This window comes from Ochotona curzoniae, unplaced genomic scaffold (genome assembly GCF_017591425.1).
Source record: "Ochotona curzoniae isolate NIBS_2020 unplaced genomic scaffold, NIBS_Ocur_1.0 scaffold_3835, whole genome shotgun sequence".
Taxonomy (NCBI): domain Eukaryota; kingdom Metazoa; phylum Chordata; class Mammalia; order Lagomorpha; family Ochotonidae; genus Ochotona; species Ochotona curzoniae.
The window spans coordinates 30,584,329-30,610,508 of NW_024467114.1; the positions used below are offsets into that span (position 1 = coordinate 30,584,329).

Consider the following 26,180-nt stretch of genomic DNA (forward strand, 5'->3'; position numbering starts at 1 on the left):
AATTCAAGCCATGTGAGAATGTGGCATATTTTCATAAAAGATTTAGTTCATTTGCTTGGAAGACAGAATGAGAGGGAGAGGTAGAGACAGATCTTTGTGCTGGTTCATTTGCCAAAAGGCCACATGACTTGAGCTGGGCTGGTCCAAAGCCAGGAGCACCTTCCATGTCTCCCACATAGGTGCAGGTGCCTAAGCACTTGGACCATCCTCATCTGCTTTCACAGGCACATTAGTAGACAGCTGGATTGGAACTGGAGCAACTGGGATGTGAACTGGTGCCCATAGGGAATGTGGATACCACCGATAGTGGCTAAAGTTATTATGCCACAGCGCCAACTCCCTGAATAATTCTTGATTTCAGGAAGATTATCACAGGTACTTCTAAAATTTTGAGGTCGTCGAAATAAGTAACTAACATAGCTGACCAGAGAAGTTTGAGCATTCTTTGATTCCATTCATGACCATTTTTTTTTTCTTATAGAGGTAATCCTTACGATGCAACGTACAATGCTTAAGTAAACGATTGGATGGATTTTGACAGATGCGTCATAGCTGTCACCAGGCTCAAATCAGGGGTCAGCAAATGCCAGTTATCTAAGAGGATTGCTTCAGGCCCCGTCCGTCCTTTCTGGTCATCCTGCAGGCGTCACTGCTCGGTCCCTTAGGCTGTGGATTGATTTGGTCAGTTCCAGAGCTTCACACAGCCATTGAATCAGGTGTATGGACCTTTTGCAGCTATTTGACAACTCTTGTTTTGATGACCATGATTTGTTGTCAGAACTGCTTTAAGAAACATGCAGCAATTTTAAATGTTAAAAATCGTGTCATTTCCCCACAAAGCAGCCACTTCCACTTCCTTCCTGCCCTCATGAGCTAAGAGCCTCAGACGTCCTGTCAAACTGCAGGGAGAGCACCGAGCGAATGAAGCACATGCCTGCTACTACCAGGGGTGGGATGGATGCTGACTGGGTGAGGGGGCAAGTGGGCACTGCAGGTTTACCCATCTACAGGAGGGATTACAGAACCAGGACTGGGGATGTTCCTGCTTCCTCTTTGCCTCCCCTGCTACAGGGAGAGAACTCCCCAAGAATTCTATAAGCACCCATAGCCAAAGGGCCACAGGTGCCCAGGCTTCTAAGGAATGCCTCAGCTTCTCACCCTTCCCAGCCCCAATCCTATTTTTATTTTGCATTTTTAAAAATATTTATTTATTTTTATTGGAAAGTCAGAATTACAGAAAGAAGGAGAGACAGAGAGAAGGTCTTTCATCCGCTGGTCCACTCCCAAGTGGCAGCAACGGCTGGAGCTGAGCCCATCTGAAACCAGGATCTGAAGCCGAGAGCTTCTTCTGGGTCTCCCACTTTCGGTCGTTTTCTACTGCCTTTCCATTTGGGAAGTGAACAAGTGGATGGAAGATCTTTCTGTCTCTTCTTCTTTCTGTAATTTTGACTTTCTAATTAAAATAAATAAATCTTTAAAAAAATGAAGAAAGGCAATTTTTCGTTTTTAGCCCACAGCAGATGCAGCTATTATTTGAAGTAAGGTCAGTGTTTTTGTGCTGGTGGATCTGTGATTCATTCTACAAACCCTAAAGACTAGACTAATAGGACCTGAGATAGATGGGAGAAACCCTTCACATTCTCATTCTGCCACACATCTTGCGCTGGGAGCCTCCCTCCCCACGCCCAGAGGGATGAAACAGAATCTGGGAAAATGGTGAGTGGTTTTTTGTTTGTTTGTTTTTTTGAGAAAAACAGAAGAGAGAGAGAGAGAGAGAGAGAGAGAGAGAGAGAGAGAGAGAGAAGCTTGGAGAAAAGCAACAACTGCTCCAAAATGGGCTGGAGAGAGTGACACTTGTGCAATGCTGCGGCCCCGTTTGTATCTTACTCTCCTTTTGCTGAAACTTTTCTGTGTAATTAACCAGGACGTTTTCCCCGTGGGAACCCATTTCCAACTGAAGTAGAAGCGCCAGATTCAGTGTGCAGAAAACTGCTTTATCAGCGAAAGTGAACAGAACGATCTTAGCTGGAGTAAAGGCTCTCACTGGGGCTGCTGCCTTGGGAGACTGCAAGGGGAAGGAGATGCTGGGTGATCAGAACGTGCCTGTGCTTGAGTAGCATGATTGTCGGCACTGATAGATGCAATAAAAGAGATTGTAGCTGCCAGGGAGTTGGTTGCCCAGAACTCTCTCTCTGATTATACAGAGCGAGGGCGGCTCGACCCTGTCATTGCACCGACTGTGCGTTGACTAATCTAAAGTAGACGTCACGGTTTCGCAGGAGCTCGCGATGCGTTCCCTGCTCCCGTATCCTCCCGTCGTGCAGAACCACGATCGAATCCGCGTTCTGTATCGTGGAGAGTCTGTGTGCGACCACCAGGCATGTCCTGCCGCTTCTGGCTTTGTCAAGAGCATCCTGGACCACCTGCAAGAGAGGTGGTTGTTGTGACTGTGAGTTTAGGTTTGAGTCTGTTATTCAGCTTCCCCAAGTCAAATCGGTGAAGGAGCTGGAAGAACCTTTCTTGTACTGGCTCCCCCACCCTCCCCCAACCCCCCCCGCCCCCTCCCCCTGCCCCAGCAGGGATGGCCCAACTTGGTGAACCTTCTCTATTCACTAGAAATCTGGAAAAATCCATGATAGCTACCTAAAATAAGACTTTGGCTGGGAGAGCATTTGTGAGCATGAGTAAAAAATATGCTGTTGATGCATATTTCTGACCTCAAAGCCAGGAACTGAATAATAAATAAATGAAGCTGTTGGTTTGATCTAATTTACTCTCATTGCTGTTTTTCGTATTGTTTAGTACAACGTAGCTATAAAACTGTCCTGGTTAAAACAGCATCTCAGCCACCAATGAGGGCGTCACGTCCCTTAGGGAAGATGAGAATGAAGGGTGAAATGCTGTGTTTCTTTAGGGTTTAAAATGTCCCGGTTGTGGATGTGTCAGCCGAATCCTCGCAGCAGTGGTATCAGGCGGACGTGTTCTCATTTTTCTGATAAAGGGACTGTAGTTCGAAGAGTTTAGGTCACGTGAGTTCACACTTTTGCCCCGGTGAATGTTGGGATTACAGACCAGGCATGCATCACTCCAAAGTCTTCCAGCTCCATTCTTCAGGAATTCAAAATGATTTCTACCCCCAAGATAGCCATCACTTGTGGCTTCACTGTCAGACATTCTCTATAGCCACTAGGAAAATGACTTCATCTTTCTGGGCTTCATTGTGCTCATCTGAAAGTGGGAGTGCTAACGAAAGGAGCTAATCCTTCCGTTGTGAAGATGGAGGTTATAGCATATCATAAACATTGAAAAAATATCAATAACTCTCATGTATTTAGTTCTGTGTGTTTATTAAATAAATGCCTGCTGAGGAGATGACTAGGGGCCAAGGGCATAGCAAGATTGGAGCCAAGAACTTGTTTTGGAAGTGTGCTGTTATAAGCCTTTTTGGTTCCTCGTTTCCAGCTAAGCGAATGTGACGGCTACTCCATAGAAGTAGAAGAGCTAGCAGGTGAGGACTCTGCAGGTCAGATTACTTCTTTATCCATGTAGGAAATGATTTATTTTAGCCAACTACCACCATTGGAGTAATAATGAGATAAAGAGCATTTCCTGATTCTTTCTTTGAGTGAAGAAATATTGCAAGACTCGAGTCTATTTTGATCATGTGACCAATTCAAGGAAGAAAATCTTTCCAGAACACACAGTCGTCTGCCTCACCTCTTACCTTTCCACTGAACTCGGATCTTTTAACTTTAATAGTGATCTTGGGACTAGAAGTATTTTCTAGGCCTTTCTTTTTTCCCAGACTGGCCTGATATCCTTCCTTGTTATTGCACGTACACTTACATTTGGTCATGCATTCATTTGGTCATACATTCCTGAGATGAAACGGCAAGATGTTACCTTTTCACTCTCGTTATCGAGGGCCGACGTGGCCTCATCCAACAGCAAAACCTTTGGTTTTCGGAGAAGAGCCCTTGCAATGGCGATTCTTTGTCTCTGGCCACCAGAAAGCTGTATTCCTTTCAGTCCAACGCAGGTGTCATATTTCTGTGGCAAAGATGTACAATCAACAGAGCAAGGTTTTGTTATTTAAGTTAGCATGGCAGCTGTGGGCATGAAACATCACAATAGTTCAAGTTTTGCTACTCCTAAAAATCTCTGTACTGAAGTCTATTCTTGGGTCTTGTTGCAAGTACATGCTTAAAGAAAAATAAACACCACTGTCTCATTTGCATGTCGCTTTTGATCCTTAACAGCAGACCTGTGATTCTGAATGGGAAATTTGCACATTGAACCCTAAGAAGAATTACTAGCAGGAGATAGTTTCATGTTACCATAACTCTTTCCCATGACGGGACAGTACCTTCTATTTATAGGTCAAAATGATTTCAAGTGTTCAAAAGACAACATGGACATCATGGGGTTCTTTTTCTTGGGCTCTTGCTAACCCAGCCTGGGTTTGTCCCTTTGAATGTTTGGAGGATGTAGGTTTCCATAGCTCACTGGTCTGCCTGGGTGGAAGTTGGGTTGGCTGCTCGAATGCATCCATTCACCTGTTGAGGCTGCCAAGAGCTCACAATGACGTTCAACACTGGGCTAGCTTTCCATCGTTCCCCCTCCGTACTCACGACCCTGCCACGGAAAGTAAAGGAAATCCCATTCTGGTCTTGAAGCCACTGCGGCTTCCTGAATCTACACAGATCAGCTCTGTGGGCAGTGAGCATGTTTCTGTTGGCGTCACAGATCACCCCATTGCTTTCACGGCAGGAGCTTTGGGCTGTTTGTTGGAGAAGCGTACACCATTGGTATGCAGGCATGAATCAGCTTCATCTGAAAGCAAATCCAAGTGCTCAGCCTGCTAGAGGTGAAGGCTGTCACGGTAACTCGGAGACAGTGGGTTGCACAAACCACCTGCTATTTGACTGAATGCCCTGAAGAGGCTTGAATGAATTGCCTTTCCTTCCATATCCACGTGCCTTCAGCAGATGCCTTTGGCTGGAGTGGGTATCCAGAGCTATGACATGGCCTTGCCACATAGCTATATCACCTCAAAGCTAACTTTCCTTTCCTTCCTTCCCTTCCTCCCTTCCTCCCTCTCCTTCTCTCTCTCTCCTCTCCCTCTCTCCCTTCCTTCCTTTTTTCTATTTCCCCTTTCTTTCTTTTTCTCCTTTCATCTTATGATTTGAAAGACCAACATAGAGAAACAGTGGCATATTCTATTGGCTAGTTTACTCCCCAGATTTCTGCAATCAGGGCCCAGGCTACAGTCAGAATGCAAAAACGCAATCCAAGTCTCCCATATGGGTGGCAAATTCTTGAGCCATCACCTGCTGCCCACCAGGATGTACGTGAGCAGGAAGCTGGATCAGGAGCAGAACTGGTCCTCCAAGCCAGGCACTCCAGTGTGGGAGGCAGGCATCTCAACTGGCATCGTCATCACTGTATCAAATACCTGCCCCAGCCAAGATTTTTGATTTCTGTGAGATTTTTGTCTCACCCGCTATAGCCAGTAATGGAGATAAGGTTGAAAAAAAAAAAGTGAGGCAAGAAGCTTACACTCTGGCAGGGAAGGGAGATTTAAAATAAATAAATCAGTGTTCAGGGTCACGTCAGGTGGTGGTAAGTACCCTGAAAACAACGTGAAGTGGAATAGGAGTAGAGGGGACTGTTTTATATCAGGTGGCCAGATGAAGCTTCTGTGAAGGTAACATTTGAAAGGCCTTGATTTTTTTTTTTAATATTTATTTTCATTACAAAGTCAGATATATATAGAGGAGGAGAGACAGAGAGGAAGATCTTCTGACTGATGATTCACTCCCCAAGTGACCACAATGGCCAGTGCTGTGCCAAGCTGAAGCTGGAAGCCAGGAGCTCTTCTGGGTTTCCCACATGGGTGCAGGGTCCCAAGACCTTGGGCCATCCTCGACTGCTTTCCCAGGCCACAAGCAGGGAGCTGGATGGGAAGTGGAGCTGCCAGGATTAGAACTGGTGCCCATATGGGATCCCGATGCGTTCAAGGCGAGGACTTAGCCGCTTGGCCACAGCATCGGGCCCAGGTCTTGACTGCTAAGGAACTGGCTATGCAAGAAGCCAGAGGAAGGACGTGCATGCTAAGGAAATGGGGAATGAGAAAGGGCACACATTGGTGTGTTCTTGAGACAGAAAGGAGATGAGCAGGGTTGCAGCAGAGGGAGCAAGTGGCAACTTCAGGGCTAGGGAGACAGCTGGGTGGGGTGGCACAGAGTACTGCCAGCCACACCAGGGGTCGCCTCTGGGGTGAACAGACACTGCAACACTGTTAAGCAGGCAGGGGACAAGGTCGGATTTAGGGACGTGAAGGGTTCTTTTGGTTGGTGTGAGGAAGGGGCTTGTGAGGTCTTCTACCCAGGAAAGTGACTGTGATTCATAGGACAGAATAGCCCTGGTGGACAGAGGGGAAGGAGTCCAAGTACCAGAGCTAATGCAACAAATAGTAAGATCTGGGCTTAGAAAAAAAAAAAATTATTCCACAGAAGCTTTTAGCTTTGCTTTTTTGTTCCATAGCCGTGTGTTAAAATGTTGGCAATAAATACATCAGTTGTGCAGCCCAAACAGTGCAATCAGTACAGGTGCCACAACTGGTGGGGCTCTGAGGTGTCGGGTGTGTCTTACCTGAGGGAGGCTGTCGATGAAAGCGTGGATGTCTGCCGCCTGGGCCACCTCCCTGATCTCCTCCAAGGGCACGGCGCGGCTGCTGTCACCATAGGCGATGTTCTCGGCGATGGTGCGATTGAAGAGCACGGGCTCTTGGGAGACGATGGCTAGCTGAGCCCGGAGCCACTGCACGTTCAGTTCTTTTGCGTCGACGCCATCCAGCAGCTGCCGGCAGCAGAACCGAGAAGGGAATGTGAAGATCTGACAGCGGCATCACGTTATGCTCGCTGGATTCCAACGGACACAAATCATAGTCAGAAGCTAAGGAATGTCAGCTATCCCCAAGTGTGCTGTGACCCAGGGGAGGCTCGTAAATTACACGTCGGGCACAGCAAGCGACAGGTAACTCACTAAAATGGACTCAGCCGATGTTCTTAGGAATCGACCCGCATTCCAGAAATCAGCCTGGAGTCTGAAGCAAGGCTGGGTACCCAGTGCTGAAGTCAGGTGGAATTGTAAGGTGACCAGCTGCCCCTGCCACTGGGACCTGATTAGAGCCTGATGAAACTCAAGGTGTAGACTGATGTAGTAGTTCACTCGGTTCACATATCTTTCTTTTTAAAACTTATTTGAAAGAGAGAGAGAGAGAAAGAGACAGAAGATCTTCCATCCGCTGGCTGACTCCCCAGATGTCTGCAATGGCCAGGAATGGAGCAGGTTTGAAGCCAAGGGACAGGAGCTTCATCTGGGTCTCCCATGTGGGTACAGGTACCTGATGACTTGGCCATCTGCTGCTGCTTTTCCCTGGCCATGAACAGGGAGCTGGATCAGAAATGGAGCAGCCAAGACATGAAGCGGTCCCCACATGGGATGCTGACATTACAGGTGTGTGTGTGTGTAAGGGGAGATGCTTTCCTCCCTACAGCACAGCACCGGCCCCCACATGTATTGATAAGGCATTTTGCATATTACTGTTACTCACGTGGACATGTAATGAATGCCCTGAAAACACGTCCCAGGAGAGTGACGGAGGTGTAGGAAGTGTACTCAGACTAGGAAGGAGAATGGCAAGGAGGAGCCAGAGAAGAAGTTAAAAGCTAGGACAGCCTCGGCAAGATCAAAGGCTCATGGATGTGTCTGAAGAAGCCAATGTGACTGAGAGTGCGTGAAGAGGTCGGGTCATGGAAGACCTTGACTGATGGTGGTTTCTGCTGACAGCAGCGGGAAACCATGGAGGGCTCCCTGGAAGGAGTGTGCAGGGTGAAAACAGAGGAATGTTTCCTGATCGGACAATGCTGAGGATTCGCAAGGAGGAAGAGATGCTAAATATAACGTGATAAATATCAAGTAATGTCAGAAATCGAGGGGGAAGAAGTTACGCCTTTTTTTCAAGATTGGGGCACCTGAGCTAATGGTGCTTATTTAATCAATCTGAAATCCCACACTGGGTTTTTTCACAGTTGGGTGGAGATGACCAGGGAACAGCAACACCACAACCAGGAGGCGTGGAGCAAACCTTTACCTGTGCCTTCAACCCCAGCAGGATCAAGAGCCAAGAGCTGTGATGCGGACTTTGGACCCGCCCTCCAAACCCATGTTCTATAGGAATCGTGTGGCTCACTAGATTCAAATTCCCCAGATTGGCTGAAGAATCTTTGGGCCTTTGAACTTAACTTCAAAGTCCCGAATCATCATCTTTATTACCACATTGCTTGTTTTCTTAGTTAAGGATTAGGATAAGGACCTTTTCTTTGAACCTCTTCATTGTTTTCCTCCAACCAAACCAAAGCAGGATGCTTAGTTCCCAGAGGTTGTTTCAGAAAAGCACCCAGGCTGGGTGCCTTGGAATCCGGTCTCACCACTTGCCCTTTCGTGGGGTCATAAAACCTCTGCAGAAGTTGGACTGAAGTGCTTTTCCCACAGCCACTGCTCCCGACAAATGCTACCGTCTTCCCTTTCTCGATGCGGAGAGACAGGCCACGGAGGATGGACACGTCCGGGCGACACGGGTAGAAGAAAGAGACATCTCGAAACTCCAAGTTGCCCTCACATGTGTCCTGTGGAAGGAAATGGACAGCTTTCAGAAGGGCGACTGCAAGGCTGTGTCCCTGGCTCAGTGCTAGCTGGGAGCTGTGCACCTGTCCACCACCGTTAGCCTGGAAGCGTCGTGTTCATTTCTAGTGCTGAGTGTTAATGTCTGTCATCTCTGCCTGTATTTTTATTTCTCTGATTTTTATTAAAAAATGGGCACTGTAGTGTTTAAAAAAAATTTTTTTTTTGTTTGAAAGGCAGAGTGAGAGAGCAAAAGATAAGAGAGCGAGCGAGCAAGCGAGAGAGAGAGAGAGAAAGAGAAAGATGGGGAGGCATTCTTTTTGCAGTTCACTTTCCAAATGCCTACAACAGCCAGGACTGGGCCATGGCCAAACTGTGAGACAGCAGCTCAGCTTGGGCCTTCCCTGTGGGTGGCAGCAACCTGGGGTCGCCCCTGTGAGTGGCAGCGACCTAGGGTCGCCCCTGTGTGTGGCAGCCACCTAACCCACTTGGGGCGTCACCTGCTACCTGCCAGGTGTGCATTAGGAAGCCGAGCTCGAAGCCGAAGAGGCAGAACTTGAACCGAGGTATTAAAGTAGGCGTTGTGGGCTTCCCAAACGGGGCTGAACCACTGTACCGAATCTCTGCCCCTACCTTCTTTCTTGTTATCTTGACAGCTGGACTTAGCAAAGTTCCAAAAAAGCACTGGCTTCCTTTGATGGGACTAAGCAGGCAGTCTGTTCTATAGAAGTGGGTGTTTGACCAACTGCTTTGGATGCCTACCTACATACATACATATTTTTAAACATGGTCTGTTTACAGATCTTTATTGCTTAGTGCAGAAGAGCTGGGGTCCTCACCAGCTACATGCATTAATGTGTAAATGGGGCACCGGTTGCAGTTCATATGTGATTTATCTTCATTTGCAGATGGTTGCTATTTGACAGGGATGCTCGCCTGGAAGTTCAGTTTCCTCTGTACGTGCCAGTCTTTTTAGAGGCTGATGATTTGCAACTCAATACTTATCTCTACTTGATGGTATGTTTAGATACATGGTTAAGAATACTGAAAATAGAAAAAAAAAACAAATCTGGGAGCATATGTATCAAAATGTAAGTACAGAATAGTTTATTTTTAGCTTATTCCTTGTTTTCCATTTTGCCTCCATAATGCATAAGTATTATTACACACACACACAGACACACACACACACACACACACACAAAGAGGTTCAGAAAAGAACCAGAATTCTGCATGAACTTGGAGATGACGATTTTTGTTTGTATCATCTGATATTTTGGAAAAGGCATATGGAGATATTTCATGTAACTTCTAGATTTCAATGCATGTTAGAATTTATTCTTACTATTCAAAACTCTATTACAGAAGGTATCAAACATATATAAAAGCAGAGAAGGGCAGCCGTTGTGACACAGTGGGTTAAACCACTGCTCGAGGTGTCCACATTGAGTCCTTGCTCCTCTGCTTCCAATCTAGCTTCCTGCTAATGCGCCTGGGGAGGTAGCAGGTGACAGATCAAAGATGTTCTTGGGCTCTTCCAATCCACAGGGAAGCCCCGGATGGAGTTCTGGGATCCTGGCCCAGCCCTGACTGGTAGAAGGACTTGGGGTCTGACCCAGTAGATGGAAGATCTCGCTCACAAATGTGCTCTCTCTCTATTGCTCTGTCTTTCAAGTGCATGAAAACAAAGTGGAAAAAGGGGGAAAAATAACAAATAGCCCGGTGCCTACCATCCCGCCTCAATACTTAATATTTGCCAGTTTAGTTTGACTTGATTTTAATTTATAAAAGCAAATGATATTTAGATGTTTTTCACTTTTATTAAATCAAAGATGAAATATATTGCTTTATATTTTAAGAAATATTTGTAAATTCTGTGCCACACATTCAGTCCTATCTAATAGGGACAGGTAGATATCAGAGAGACACCCAATTGGTTTACTATGTTTAAAAAGAAATAAAAGTAGCATTACACGTATATACCCAAAAATCAAGTTTCTTACAGCCTTGCTTCCCCGAAGAGCAATATGAAATCTTATTTCGATTGTTTCATGTCTGTGAGGTTCCTCTTTTGAGAATATCAAATCCATTTCTTTTGCTAGAGGACGTTAAAGTTCTGCTAAGACAAGATCCTCTCCCCTCCCCCCTTGTAGCATAAAATTATTTTAGATGAGCTTTTAACTCTTTGTGTTACTGCGCCTCATCTTTTTTAAAGTCACCAGGCTGCGCCTTCTCTGAAAATCGTAGTGGAGCTTACGGGTTTTTTGCCTTCTTGGCTGTAACTGTTTATGGTCGGATTCTTTTCCAGCAGGGCAAACAGATGCGCAGCTCCAGATTTGGCTTTGGAATATTCGGGTGCCAGAACAAGTGTTTCTCCAATGACCATAGCACCGTAGGCAATCGCAGTGAAGACTCTAGGGAAGTAGACAATAGGTGAATGTTCCACACATTTTTATTATTTCTATTATTATTATTATTATTTTTAAAGATTTATTTATTTATTGGAAGGTCATATATACAGAGAGGAGGAGAGACAGAGAGGAAGATCTTCCGTCTGATGATTCACTCCCCAAGTGAACGCGATGGTTGATGCTATGCCGATCCGAAGCCAGGATCCAGGAACTTCTTCCGGGTCTCCCACACGGGTGCAGGGTCCCAAAGCTTTGGGCCGTCCTCGATTGCTTTCCCAGTCCACAAGCAGGGAGCTGGATGGGAAGTAGAGCTGCTGGGATTAGAACCGGCGCCCATATGGGATCCCGGTGTGTTCAAGGTGAGGACTTCAGCTGCTAAGCCACGCCGCCGGGCCCTATTAGTATTATTTTTGATTTACTTATTTTCATTGGAAAGTGATGTTTACAGAGAGAAGGAGAGACAGAGAGAAAGATCTTCCATCTGCTGATTCACTGCGCAGATGGTTTTGACGGCCAGAGCCGAGCTCATGTGAAGCCAGGAGTCTGGAGTTTCTTCTGGATTTCCTACATGTGTGCAGGGTCCCAAGGCACTGGGCCGTACTCCACTGCTTTCTTAAGCCACAAGTAGGGAGCTGGATGGGAAGTGGAGCAGCCAGGACACGAACTGGCATCCATATGGGCTGCTGATGTTTGTAGGTGGAGGATTAGCCAATTGAGCTATTGTGCCAGCCCCTGTTAATTCCCTTTTGTGTGGATTTTTGACATACCATCATGTTGATCTAGAACAATTAGTTGTAGGTCTCCTTGAAACCTGTAAATCATATCCTAAGTAATACCAAACAGTTCAGAAGTGGTTTTCCTGTTGAACTAAGTCTTCATGCACAAATATGTCAGATAGGAATAAAACAAAGCTGAAATATGAATCCTAGAATCTCAGAAGCTCAGGCTGGTTAGGAAAGAAGAGCACTTATGTATCACTTATTTTTGTATGATCCTGAATTTGGAGCAAAAATCTCTGGGCTGACCAAGGTTGGAGGGAGGAGGACACTGAGCAGGCGTAAGTTTGGGAGACAGTGACCCAGTGTCTTTGGCACTGCCTTCTTTTCTCCATACTTTTGTGGGTTCCCAAAATATGGGATATGGGCTTTGTTACTGCATTCCTATGACATCGCTCCTTCGAGAAGGTCTGAGTAGTGGGGAAAGCCTTTCATACATCATTGCTGTTGACATAAAAGTGGAATTTTAAAAAGATCCTTTGGCTAAAAACAACATATAAGATCTAGACATGAATCATCCTAGCTGTAGACAGCAGATCCAGACAGGAATATCCTGCAGAATTACTGGTTCAGGTTGGTTTTTCTCTTTGGAACCCTCTGAAATCTGTCCCCATATCCAGTTTCTGACTTAATCTGAGAGGAGTGTACAGGCTCTGTGGCTGGATTGCTGGGATCACAGCCAAATGCCACCATTGGTTTCCCAGCTGTGTGACCTTGAGAGTGTTCTTTCCATTCTATGTGCTTCTGTTTCCTTGTGGCAAGCAGGAGACAGCAAGAATAGCCTGTGTCACCCGGGGTGGTTGTGAAAATTAAGTGCATGATTAACATGGAGGACACAGAACAATACCTGGAACATAGTGACTGGACAAATGGAAGTTGTTACCAGTCCTCCCATAAAAATGGAAATGTCTGGGACATTTCTTCTAGTTAGAAAACAAGCTCTTGCACTTCATCAAATGACGTTAGCTTGAAAGGGCACATGGCAACTTATGAAGTCGTTCCTCAGTCAGATTCTTTTTCTGCATGAAGAGCAGAGTCTCTTTCCAACAGAGGTGGGTGTTAAAATGGTCCTCACGCTCAGACTCTTTTCTGGTGTTATTTATATAGAACTCAGCTGGTTTCCTTTTCCCACCTTGCATCCTTCTCCCAACAGACTGGAGAAAGAAAATAAGCCATTAACATTTATTTGATGCTTGGGTCTTACTGAACGTTTTCATAGAGAACAGCAGAGCTGATCTTATTACTAAACAAATGAGGACACTCAAGCTCTGACAAGACAAGCAATCAACCCAGGATCACATAGCTACGCAACTGTGGGCTTGGGCCATTACTGTCCTGGCTCTCTCTGTTTCACCCATCCTTGTGTCCCTCCAGGGGGAAGCTGGCCATGTGGCCTTGCTTTGCATCCTGGGGTTTTCTCCTCTTTGATGCGTCACAGGGCCATCCGTATGAGCCATCCCTTGGTTCTCTCCCTAGATCCCTCTCTGTCTTGTTTTCTTTGCTTCCAGACAGTCTCTGGAGAGGAGCCTGGTGGGAGGTGGGTGGCTACTTGGCAGGGAGTACGGAGGTTACCTCCCCACTATTAACACTGTCAGCAGTCCTTAGGCCTTCCAAAGCTGCTCAGCCGCTGAGGGTGAGCTGGAAGAATAGTGAGAGCAACCCTGCAGGTGCAGGCATCGCTGGCTGCTTCTGTCCACTGCTTGCTGTTTCATGGTAATCACAAACTGCTGTCACGCACTGAAAACCCACTGAGGTGGCTTCTTGGGTTGAGATGCACATTCAAGATTGGAAGTCCAGTATCAAGAACTGCATTTGGATTTGCATTTTTCAGAGGAGGAAGCCACACACGCATAAGCTGGGTTTCTTGGGTTGCTTTCAGAACTGTGGCTTTTTATGATGACTGGTTCCTTCTTCCGCACAGGCTCTCTGTGGCCTCCTGCCGGTGTGTTCGGTGAAGGAAGAAGCACAGAGTTGGAGGAACGCCCTAGAATGGGTCACAGAGACTTAGGGGAGCCTTGACTGCTTACTAACGGTTGCTGGCTCCTATTGCAAAGGACAAGTCAGCTAGAAAATAGCCTAAAGACGCTCGTGTGAGGGAGAGAAGGGATGAGACAATGCAGTAACAAGTCTTGTTGCTGGCACTCACACAGGAGAGTGTTTCACAACACGCACCATGGACTACAAGAAGCTCGTGGGAGATAAAGACTAAGTATTTTGTTGCCCCCCAAATTTTGAAACCCATGCATAGATTTTTCTTTTCTCTCTCATTTTTTTCCCAAAAGATTTATTTTTATTAGAAAGACAGATTTACAGAGAGAAAGATTTTCCTCCCTCTGGTTCATTCCCCAGATGGCTGCAACAGCCAGAGCTGGGCTGATGTGAAACCAGGAGCCAGGAGCTTCCTCTGGTTCTTCTACACAGGTGCAAGGTCCCAAGACCTTGGACTACCCTCTACTGCTTTCTTAGGTCATAAGCAGGGAGCTGGATGGGACTGGAGCAATTGGGACACAAACTTGCATCCATATGGGATCTCAGCACCTATAAGGAGAGGGTTGACCAATTGAACCACCGCTCTGGGCCCCATGCATGAAGTTTTCATGTGTACATTTTCTGTAAAAGTTCTTGAGGACCCTTTGGATAGATGGGTGTCAAATGGATTTCCTAAGTGTCCCTGTGCCTGGCTATAAGGCAGCAGAACTCAACATGTATACCTGTTTATTTTTTAAAGGTTTGCTTCTTTTTTGTCTATTTGAAATGCACAGCAACAAGGGGAGAGAGAAATCTTCCATCTGCTGGTTCACTTCTCAGTCACTACATCCAGGTCTGGGCCAGGCTGGAGCCAGGAGCCAAGAATTCCACGTGGGTCTCTCTGCTCAGTGATGAAGGCCCAAGCATCTAAGCCAGCATCTGCTGCCTCCCAGGGTGCATTATCCGGAAGCTCCGTCAGAAGCAGAGTGGCCAGGACCCCAACCAGACACTGTGATACGTGGTGCAAGTTTTTCAAGTGCCATCTTAACCAACTCTACCAAAAATGACTGCCCCTCACCTTATATTAAATGGGGCTTTTCAACACACTTATTTGGTAATAGATGGAAATTGACACCTTCTCCGAGAAGATAGACCTATCGATTTTTTTAAATGACCTTCTCCTCTAAAAAACCTGACTGAGGGGCCTGGCACTGTGGCCTAGCGGCTAAAGTCCTCACTTTGAACGCGCCAGGATCCCATATGGGGACCGGTTCTAATCCCGGCAGCTCCACTTCCCGTCCAGCTCCCTGCTTGTGGCCTGGGAGAGCAGTCAAAGACAACCCAGCACCTTGGGACCCTATACCCTCATGGGAGACCTGGAGGAAGTTTCTGGCTCCTGGCCTCAGATCGGCACAGCGCGTGCGGTCACTTGGGGAGTGAATCATCGGACAGAAGATCTTCCTCTCTATCTCTCCTCCTCTCTGTATATCCGACTTTGCAATAAAAATAAATAAATCTTAAAAAAAAGAAAAAGCCTGCTGAAAAACTAATCTAATGAGAGTTAAAATTAACGAATTCTGTTACAACTTCTACAGTGTATCTTTCTTCTAAGGCACATTGTCCTTTCTGAAGGAAGATAGTTATTAATGATGAAAATAACTCACATTTTGTAGTGCAAGCAGTATATGTTTACTTTTAACAACAAACTAAAATATGGTTTCTCCAACTTTATACATTCTAGGAAGGTTTCTGATAATGGCTAAAAGAATATTCTGTGGTTTTCATTAGAGATGGAGAGCCATCTGGGACTTAATTCTGTGTTCCTATTTCTTAAAATGTGATCCTCTGAGTCCATGCTTTGGAATAACCTGCAATGTTTGATGAAAGATTCCTGGCCCTAACCCAGATCTACGAATCAGACTTTTTGGGGGTGATTTCTTGGCATCTGCGTTTTTAATCAGATTGGTGAGTTGGGAAACCACTGGTTCAGAGAATATCACAAAGTGTTTTTTACCTAAGGAAGATGGAGTAAAAAAATCCTGCCAAAAGGAGGAAATTTTCTTTGTAAACTGCTGCCTGCTCCTTCTGCTCTTTCTGCTCCTCCCTTCTTCTCTTCCTCCTTTCTTTCTTTTTCTTTCTTTCTTTCTTTCTTTCTTTCTTTCTTTCTTCCTTCCTTCCTTCCTTCCTTCCTTCCTTCCTTCCTTTCTTTCTTTCTTCCTTTCTTCCTTCCTTCCTTCCTTTCTTTCTTCCTTTCTTTTCTTTCTTTTCTTTCTTTTCTTTCTCTCCCTCACCAAAACCATATGTTTGGGAGGCAAACAGACGTATATGAGAATGGTCTCCCATCTGATGGTTCAAGCGCCAAATGCCAGTAACTAGTTCATTCCATCTCTCATGTGGCTTGGCAGGAGTGCAGCCACTGGAGCCAGCACCCCTGCCTTGTAGGGTCTGCGTTATTAGGAAGCAGGAAGTCGGCAGTGGAACCAGTATTGAAGCCAGGCACGTCCAGCACAGGCCATGAATGTTATAATGGCTATGCCAAATGCCCACCTTTTCTGTTTAAATTAGTTGATTAGATGTGAATAGAAAGCGATACGGAGAGAGTCTTCCAGGCCAGATATAACACAGTAAAGGATAACATATTCATTGGATGATTGGGTCACATTGGGTCTGTAAGATGATTAGATTTCAATGCAAAAGACAAAGCTCATTAATGCACATGCTGCACAGTGCAGTATCCATATTTCTATACATATAAAATGCATAGGTCCCTTTACCCTATTTGCCCTCTGGCTTAATGAAATTCAAAGGGAATACTAACGGCCCTCGCTCAGACAACTCTGCTCCCTCCTCCCCAATGGCCCTGGGAAATACCAGTATGAGGCTATTCATTAATTGTTGTTCTGCTATGAATGCTCCTTTGTATGGCAGCTAAACTGTGTCTGTCTCTAGAATATGAACCTTTTAAATGAATTTAACTAAAGAATTCAGGAGCTATGTATTATAGGCCAACACTGGTGAGGAATTTTTAGACTGGAACATTTTCATTGTCCTAAATTGTAGGGCCTTGTGCTAACATCAAGCAGATCATCTATTCCTTTTATGATAGCAATCAAACTGAGCCTCTTGCAATGGCTCAAAGGCTAAATCCTCACCTTGCAGGTACCAGGATCCCATATAGGTGCTGGTTTGAGTCCTGGCTGCTCCACTTCCCTTCCAACTCCCTGATAATGGCCTGGGAGAACAGTAGCAGATAACCCAAAGTCTTGAGACCCTGCACCACATGGGAGACCTGGAGTCTTGATAGCCCAAAGTCTTGAGACCCTGCATCATGTGGGAGTTCCTGGCTTTGGATCAGCTCAACTCCGACAATAGCAACCATTTGGGGAGTGAACCAGTGGATGGAAGGTTTTCTTTATCTCCTTCTCTGTGTAAATCATTCTAATAATAAAAATAAATAAATCTTAAAAAAAAAAGAATCAACTAGACTCTGGAAATTCCAGTGTTTGGAATATTAAGCAAGAATTATTAAAATTATTTGGAGAATTATTTCATGAAAGTATGACTACTTAATTAGTAGTAATAATAATACATGTTGGCTAAGCAAAACTTATGATATCTGGAGTCCTGAACTGGTATCCGTGCTGAGTTACTGATTATGTGACTTTGAACAGGTTAGGCAGAGGTTTTGGGACTTAATTTTTTCCCATCTGTAAGAGGGAGACATTGTGTTTGATGGGGGTAATTCAGAGGATGAGGAGGGTGATGTTGAGTGAGGACTCACTGCAGGTTTGCTGACATGGGAAGGATCATATTTGATGGGTTGCTTTGCAGTCTTGGGTGACTCCTTTCTGGAAAGATCCTCCCTGGTGTCCCTCAGTCACATGCTGATGATCTGCATAGGGTAACATTCCTCGGTATGTCCCTTCAGCCTACGAAGTACACTCCATAAAAGCATGTATTAAGCAAGGAGTAAAACACCTAAGGTAACTTGGAAATAAATGTCATTGAAATATTTGCATAGCTGAAAATTTAAGACTCAATGGGTTAAGAATTCGTTGCTTAGTTTACTTTTTATTTGAAAGAAAAAGTTACAGAGTGAGAGAACTAGAGATGCATCTCTGTCATTCTCCAGATGGCTGCAATGGCCAGAGCTAGGCTGGTCCAAAGCCAGGAGACAGGAAGGAGCCAGGAACTAGGAGCCAGGAACTAGGAGCCAGGAGCCAGGACTTTCCTCCTGGTCACCCACATGGTGCAGGGACCCAAGCACTTGGGCTGTCCTCCACTGCTTGCCCTAGTTGTGGATTAGCAGGAAGCTGGATCAACCGTGGTGCAGCTAGGACATAAACCAGTGCTGGTATAAAATGCTGTTGTTATGGGCAGCGACTTAACTTGCTATGTCACAACACCGCCCCCTTTTGCTTAGTTTTAACTTATTCAAATCTCAGTATGCTTAAGTTTTTCCATTCAGTCTGTAGTTATTAGGTGTCTATTTTGGGCCAAACATTTTTTGTTGTTATTGTTTTTATGGGAAATTTTAGGGAAACATCAGTGAACAAGCTCATCTGAGATCTACACTTAGTCTATGTTATCAATATGTATAGAAGCAGAAAAGGTTATGGTTTGGGCACTCAGTAAATGTGGAGGCAAAAAGGACAATTGCATGTACTGGTTAAGTGTTTCGAATGAGAGAAACTGTGGTAGCAGGGAAGAGCATGATGAGAGTGTAGGGCTCCTCTACGCTGTAGACTTAGGAGTGGAAACCTGGCTGGTGAGAGAGAGGCAGCCCAGCCGTGAGCTAGGAGCAATCCTCACAGGCAGAGGAAAGAGGAGCACAGAGATGCGAGATGGGGGATTCAGGATACAGAAACAGCAAGTTGGGGCTGATGTATTGTTCAAAAGGAGACTGTTGGATGAAAGTTGGAAAGGAAGTGGGAAATCCCGTCAAGGAAAGGTTTTCACAACCTGGTAAGGAACAGGGCTTTATTCCCAAGTTTCAATGGGAAGCCATACCAGCCGCTAAATAAGTTGATGTAGTTGGACTTGTGTTCTGAGAGATCAGTCTGGCTGCTCTGGGGAGACCTGGCTTTGGGGAATGAGCAGGGACACATGGGCATTAATGAGAATGTGATTGCTAGGACCCTGTGCTGGGAGACAGAGACCTGGAGGAAGGTTACAAGGGTGGAGGGAGTGAGAAATATTTCAGAATCAGAGCTGCCAGGACGCGATGCTCTAAGTAGAGGGCAAGTCAGATGGTTAAAAACCAAAGCCAGGTTACCTTCAGACCAGAGATGGTCTTACCAAGAAATCGTTGAACCCACTAGGATAGTAAAACGCTGGACTTTATGCTTGGTAAATACTTCCAATGAAAGAACCTCAACTGAATTTGAACTGTGGTAATGCAGCAAGGTGGAGAAATCCACCATGGGGAGAGGGTTCGGGGAGGGGCGGGGGAATCCCAGTGCCCATAACACTGTGTCTCATAATGCAATGTAATTAATAATAATAAACAAAGCCAGGGAGACGACAGAGAAGTTGATGGGAATCAGGTGACCATGCTCTGTGAGATTTTGCACAAGGAATCCTACCTTTGTATGAATGTGTTTGGCTGATTTGCTTTCTACTGATACCCAAAGCCAGTTCTGAGAAGAAGTGGAATGTGGGGAGTTTCAGAAGGCTTGAAAGTTTAGAAAAATGTGGAAAACAAGCTCAACATTTCAAGCAATCGGTTTGTAAACAAGCTTATCGAATGCAATCAACTTGTGAGCTTGGGTGCGCCTGCATTCCGGCAGAGCCGGGAGGACCCAGCTGATCTAAGGAGGGCCTGTGAACTAAAGACATCATTTTGGATTTGGACTTTCATTGTTCTGTCTAATTCATTTTAATAATCATAATGAAGCCCAAGAATAAATGTCCCAATTATGGTCTGTAGAGGTTCCTGTAGGCAACACCGTGTGCTGTTGTAGGAGAATGCAAGTACAATGGCCAACATGCATTTTTTTCCCCAAAATTTTATGTTTCTATTGTTTAAAAAATTTGGAGGGGCCTGTGCCATGGCTCAATAGGCTAACCCTCCTCTGTGTGTTTCCCGGCTGCTTCACTTCAGATCCTGCTCCCTACTGATGGTCTGGGAAAGCAGTGGAAAGTGTTTGGGATATTGTACCCATGTGAGAAACCCGGAAGAAGCTACTAGCTCCTGCCTTCCGGCTTTGGATCAGCTTGGGTCTGGCCAGTTTGATCATTTGGGGAGTGAACCAATGCATGAAAGACCTTCTTTCTATTCCCCTTCTTTTTATAAGTCTGCCTTTCAAATAAAAATAAATCTTAGAAAACAAATGGGAGTGTTGGGGCCAGCTTGATGCAGACTCTACCTCCGGTGCTGGCATCCCATTTAGGCTCCATTTGTGATTCAACTCCCTGCTATGGTCTGGGAAAGTGGCAGAGGATGGCCCAAAACCTTGGAACCTTACACCTATATGGGAGACCTGGAAGAAGCTCCTTGTTCCTTGTACAAGGGCTGGCATCCCATGTGGATTTCATATCCTGGGTGCCCCACTTCCCAATCCAGCTCCTTGCTTGTGACCTGTATATCTGTATGTCTGATTTTCCAATAACAAACAAACAAGCAAACAAATGGGGGTGTATGCTTTTGCAATTTGAGTTCAGGATGCTCTGTTTCAGACCCAGCTTCCTACTAATGCATCCTGGGGAAGCAGCAGATAATGGCTGGCCCCGCCACGCAGGTGGGAGGCGCTAAGGAATGCAGGACAAGAAGGTACATTTTCAACTTACTTTCCCATGTTCTAAATCAAAGCAGGAATAATTCATTTTGGAGTTTACATAAGAATACTGAGGCTTAGGACGCCTGGCCTGGGTCTATGGACTCACTTGCAAGAACATGTCCTACTCAGTGAAAAAATGGAGCAGTGGATGCAGGCCCTGTCGTAAAAGAAGAATGCGGCAGCTCATTTGGTGCCATAGTAGAAGGAGAACAGAACAAGCTAGACAACTATCCCAGTCAAATGACTTGAGGCTTACTATGTCAGCCAATGGACATGGGAAGGGGAGTGACATCATCCTTGGATCATTGAAACTGACAGCATTTCCAAATCACTTGGGCAGAGTATGTACACAGTGGGACCCTGGGTTGACATGAGGTGGCAGTTCCTCATCCCTGGGTACTGGGACATTTGGAAAGTCATGTGTGTCTTCCCCCTCTGTCTCTCCTTTTTCCCCAGAAACAACAAGAAGAAATAGCAAAATTGGAGACAATCAGTTCACCCAAAATCCCTAAAGCTTGTTCTTTCCCACCCTGATCAACCATGTAATCATTATAAAAAATAAAATTAAAAAAAATTGGTATCAGCGTCAATATTTTATTAGCTGTGTCATACTTCTTAGTACATAAATAACGATAGTAAATACCAAGAGCAAATATGTTTACCATGATTTAATCACTCTATAACACAGATCTATATCTGAGCTTTATATCGTGGGGCTGGCATTGTGGTATCATGGGTTAAGCTGCCACACGGGACATCTGCCTTCCGTATTAGAGTGCTGGTTGGGATGGCAGCTGCCTATTAACGTCCTTGGGAAAGCAGTGAAAGATGCCCTAATTCTTGGGCCCTTGTCACTCATATAGGAGACCGGGATGGAGCTCCCTGCTTGTGGCTTGAGCCTGGATCATTGCTGGCCATGCTGGCCATGGTGGCCATGTCGGGAGGCAGCCAGTGGATGGAAGACTTCTCGCTCTCTTTCTGTATGTGTGTGTGTGTCTGTCCCTCCTGCTCCCTCTCTCTTTGTTACTCTGCCTTTGAAATAAACAAATAAATGAATCTTAAAAGCAACAAACATCAGCCTCACCCCATATATATAACATAAACAATTACTATTTATCAGAAATAAAATTTAAAAGGGGAAAAACAGTGAAGGTTTTTCATTTTCCAAGCACGCTTTTCCCACCTTTGTGATTTACACGCTAGAGATCTTTCTCGTAGAGAGGTAATGATCGGTGGGCACAACTTACATGAACAGGCCCTCGGGGGTCATTCGTCCAACTTGAATTAAATAGGCTCCTAATCGAAAGCCTGCTGCGTAGGCCAAGTACACGAAGGCGTGGCTGAAGGCATAGCAGCTCCCTGTGATCTGAGCCTTCTTCAGGGCGTTTCTGAAAGGCACAGCATTTCCCAAGTGAGTTCTAGCAAGGACAACGCAGCAAATGTAGGCACAGAGTGTAGCGGACTTTGAACTGTGATCATTTTTGTGCAAATACATTTTTTTTTTCTGGGGATTTAAGACACAATGATTTTGATTTTTTCATAGAGAATGCGGATCATGTAATGATGTTTTATTAGCCGTATAGATGCTAGGGTTCAGTGGAACAAAGCAGCCTTTATGTAATATCCTCTGAGTGGACATGTCTGTAAAAGTTTAGCTAATGTGAGAAAGGGTTTTGGGCTTATAGGTGTATTACAGTATCTTCTTGTTCTCTATTGTAATCTTGCATTCCTAGAGAGTAGAACTAAAAGGGTGGTACCAGCCACTGGCATGCCTGCTGGAGAACACAAAGCTATCTCTGTGATGAGTCACAGAGAGAGGATCCCCAGGGCAGTGTTGATAAGGAGGACTAGTTACAATGAAAAGGAATGAGCCCATTTTGTTGTGTATGTGTTCACTTTGAAAGCTATGTGATTTAGGGATTTAGTCTATAAGGAGCCCAGCCATCTTTCTTCTTGACTGTTACTTCTGCTATCCTATTTCGGGAAGATGAGAAATATGTGCACACTCAGTAAGAGCCAGTCCCTGGTAGGATCTGGACCCCAGTCCCTAGTAAGATCTGGACCCCTCTGAACCCCAGCTCTTTATTCTGCTTCTTCTAGTTTCCTCTTGGTAAAGTCACTTGAGGCGTTATGGGGCTCCGGGTTGGAGAGGCAGTCCAGAGGAAGTGGGTTGGCTGGCCAGCCACTGGCATCACTGAGGAGGAAGAACAGTTAGTGGAGTGTAAGACAGCCAATCACCTGTGTTGCGTGTGCAGGGTCTCTTCATACATGTGTTCAAAGGCTTTCTCTCTGGTCAAGGACATGATGGTACGTATGTTCTCCACCGCTTCCATTGCTATCTTATAATGGAGGGTAATGGAATGTAGAAATGACATTAATAATCTTTAAACTTTTCCTTGTTATGAATTCCAGTCACTTCTCCTAGGGACATGTATAGTAAATACAGCAAGTCATTAAGTTTAGCTGACAAATATTCTTCATCACCTAACCTCACTCCCAAAGAAGTAAGATAGAAAAAGGACACTCCAGGTTTGAAAAGATTTAGGCTGCTCTTCCTGGTTTAGTTCCTTGTAAGTCATTATTGACTGTCAAGTTAATCTGAATCCGCACAGAAATGAGTCTTCTAAACTGTAGAAACAATTCAAGTCAAAGCAGAGGGAAGCAAATAGATGATTACTTTATTCCAGCTCATAAATGCAAACAGGGACCCAAGAAGATGCAGCAACCTCTTGGTAAACCATCAAAGCTATAACATTCTTTACAAGGTAAAGCCATGTCTCATTTTGATGTCTGCAAGCTTGGAGGGATGCTTCATCAGTAAAATGAGTGGCTCCTTGTATTTATGAAGTTGTCAAGAGGAATGTCTCATTACATGAGATCCAACATGGAGGAGTTGGGCTGAGGATAATTTTCTGGACATGTGAGCATATGTTGCCTTGAAAGAGAAACTTCCTATTTCCAGGCTACCGCTTCCAGACAGGCAGAGTGGATCTGGGTCAGAGAACTGTGTGGACGTCAGTACTCAACGCGGGTTGCGGGAGAGAATGAGATGCGAGATTCCTGACCTCTGCTCTCAGTGCTGATGTCGAATTGTTCTAAGATCTTTCTGTTTTCAGCATGAACTAAAAAATGGCTCAAGAAAATGCAACTATTCAAGCAAGAATATAGCATCGTAATGATAGAAAACTCTTACCACGTTAGAGTAACAGTGATGACGGCTGACATCATTAGGGGCCTCCTGTCTTCCACACGCTATGCTATGTGTCCTGTGTCTAATCATGCCTAAAGTTTTGTCACATACACAAAGCCATAAGTGGATATTGTTATTATTCCTTATTTACAGGAGCAAAAGCAGAAGTCTAAAAGGTTTCACACAATTGTTAGTGATAGACTCCAGACCCTGTATTCTAAGTCAAATATCCTTTTGTTGTAACATATTCTACTACAATCGCATGTTGGTCTATATGTATTTGCATATATACATGTCACTCGGCAGAGATGAAGTTAACATTTCTTAAATACAGGAGTTTTTCTCCTGAAACGTGATGATGTCATCTTGGTCTTCAATTTACCTTTCCGGCTTGCTTCAGCTCTTGCTTATCCTTGTTGTCAAAACCCGTCATGGCTGCAGTTTCAATCATCCCGGTCACTGCAAGTACTGGAGCGATACTCAGCATCAGCAGTGTCATCTCCCATCCGTACAGGAAGGAAATGAGAGTGGACAGCCCCATGTTGGTTGCACTTTGTGTTAGCACACCAATCCTTGAACCTATGGCCTATAATCAGACATATTAGTTAGTGTAACATTTATACTAAGTTTACATTCTTTGCAAAACAAATAGGCTCTTTTTTTTTTAGGATTATATTTAGAGATAAAATTAGATATGCTTTTTTTTTTTTGAAAAATGCCTCTGGCTGGAGTGGCTGTGACGTCTCAACTGGACAATCCCCAACTTGAAAGTGCAGCATCCCATATGGGTACCAGTCTGTGTCCTAGCTGTTCCATGTCCCATCTAGCTCCCTGCTTATGGCTTGAGAAAGCAATTGAAGATGGGCCAAGTTCCTGGGATCCTGCACTTGTGTGGGAGACCTAGAAGAAGCTCCTGGTTCCTGGCTTCAGATTGACTCAGATGGGGGTCTGCACTATGGGTTTCTGCACTATGAGGCTGCCTTTCCTTTGTAAGTAGCCAATATTTGACGACAGATACCTTAAGATATGCTAATCCAATTTCCTCATCAACCTTCCAATTTATTTGCTGTAGTACCAGCTGATGGTGTGTTACTAATTTTCAGTAACTTATAATCTTACTTTCTTTATTGCGAAACTCAGGTTTTCCCAGGGGAGCCCATCCCTTGCAGTTGGCTCTGTTGGCCTTTAATGTGTCCTTACCAGTTGTTGAGTATTGGTGCATTCCTCCCTTCTCACACACAAACCTTCGTCTAGTCATCCTGCCCTGTCTGCCCTGTCCAAGCAGTCAGACATTTCTCCAAAGAGCCCCGATTTCTCTTATCCACCAGCAAGTACAGGGTGCTAGCTGGATGCCAGGAGCCAGAGCTAGAGAATGTGTGAGTGTGTGAAAGAGAGTGAGTGTGTGAGTGAGTGTGTGTGTGTGTGTGTGTGAAAGAGAGTGTGAGTGAATGTGTGGGTGAGTGTGTGTGTGAGGATGCATGCACACATGTGCATCTAGATCCACTGATCTGCGTACCTATTTTTCTTGAAATCCACGAGTCACTTCAGTACCTCCAATTCCACACCGGTTTTCTCCCTTTCCAAATTAATCAGTCCCTCTTTCTGAGTGAGAAGCTTGGCTCCTGTTTTCCTTGGTGGATTGAATCATGTGTTTAATCTCTCTGGGTTTGGCTAATCTACTGTCCTGGCCCCGGCTTCCTCCTCTGCAGGAGCACCCTCCCCACTGTGCCCCGGCTCTGCTTCCTCAGCCTGAGCTGTACCCACCTAGGATTACCATGCCTGAGCCTGCACCTTCTCCCATGGCTGACGGGGCCCCTGCAGTCTCCATTGTAATAGCATATAAGTGTCCAACTGAATGATGAAGTTACTCATTCAGCATCTGCTCTGGATAGGATCTCTCATCATATTTTCCCATTTTGTACACTGATGCTACTAGGTGGAAAGTCTAAAGAAGCAACATCAACATAGAAAAAGAGGGACTGGTGCTGTGGCACAGTGGGATAAGCTGCTGCTTGTGATACCAGTATCCCATATCCAAAGCCTGTTTGATCCTGGCTTCTCTGATTCTGCTCCTGGCTAATGTGTGTGGGTAAGCAGTGAAATATGGGACAAGTGTTTGGGTCTCCCTGGAACCCATATGGAGTTCCAGGGGCCAGGCTTTGGCCCAGCTCCGCTTCCATGTTTGGGGGCCATTTGCGCAGTGAACTAGTAGACAGAACTCTTCTCTCCCTCTGTCATTCTGCCTTTCAAATAAATAAAGTAAGTCTTTGGGGCCTGGCATAATGGCTGCACTATGAGTTCTCACCTTACAGGCACTGGGATCCCATATGGGTCCTGGTTCGTGTTCTGGTTGCTCCACTTCCCATCC

General features: G+C 45.2%; 1 protein-coding gene across 2 annotated transcripts in view; it reads right to left on the bottom strand.

Annotated features, from left to right (window-relative positions):
• Nucleotides 1–2,225: 2,225 nt before the first annotated feature.
• Nucleotides 2,226–26,180, bottom strand: part of ABCB5 (ATP binding cassette subfamily B member 5) — a 78,490-nt gene continuing 54,535 nt past the window's right edge. For both annotated transcript variants that reach the window (XM_040964815.1, XM_040964814.1), the window contains exons 20-27: nucleotides 24,195–24,398; nucleotides 22,861–22,961; nucleotides 21,870–22,010; nucleotides 10,946–11,102; nucleotides 8,496–8,693; nucleotides 6,655–6,861; nucleotides 3,904–4,050; nucleotides 2,226–2,423 (exon numbers count right to left, since the gene is read on the bottom strand). In XM_040964815.1, coding sequence (XP_040820749.1) covers nucleotides 2,226–2,423; nucleotides 3,904–4,050; nucleotides 6,655–6,861; nucleotides 8,496–8,693; nucleotides 10,946–11,102; nucleotides 21,870–22,010; nucleotides 22,861–22,961; nucleotides 24,195–24,398 — 1,353 coding nt within the window. The remainder of the gene's footprint in view (nucleotides 2,424–3,903; nucleotides 4,051–6,654; nucleotides 6,862–8,495; nucleotides 8,694–10,945; nucleotides 11,103–21,869; nucleotides 22,011–22,860; nucleotides 22,962–24,194; nucleotides 24,399–26,180) is intronic.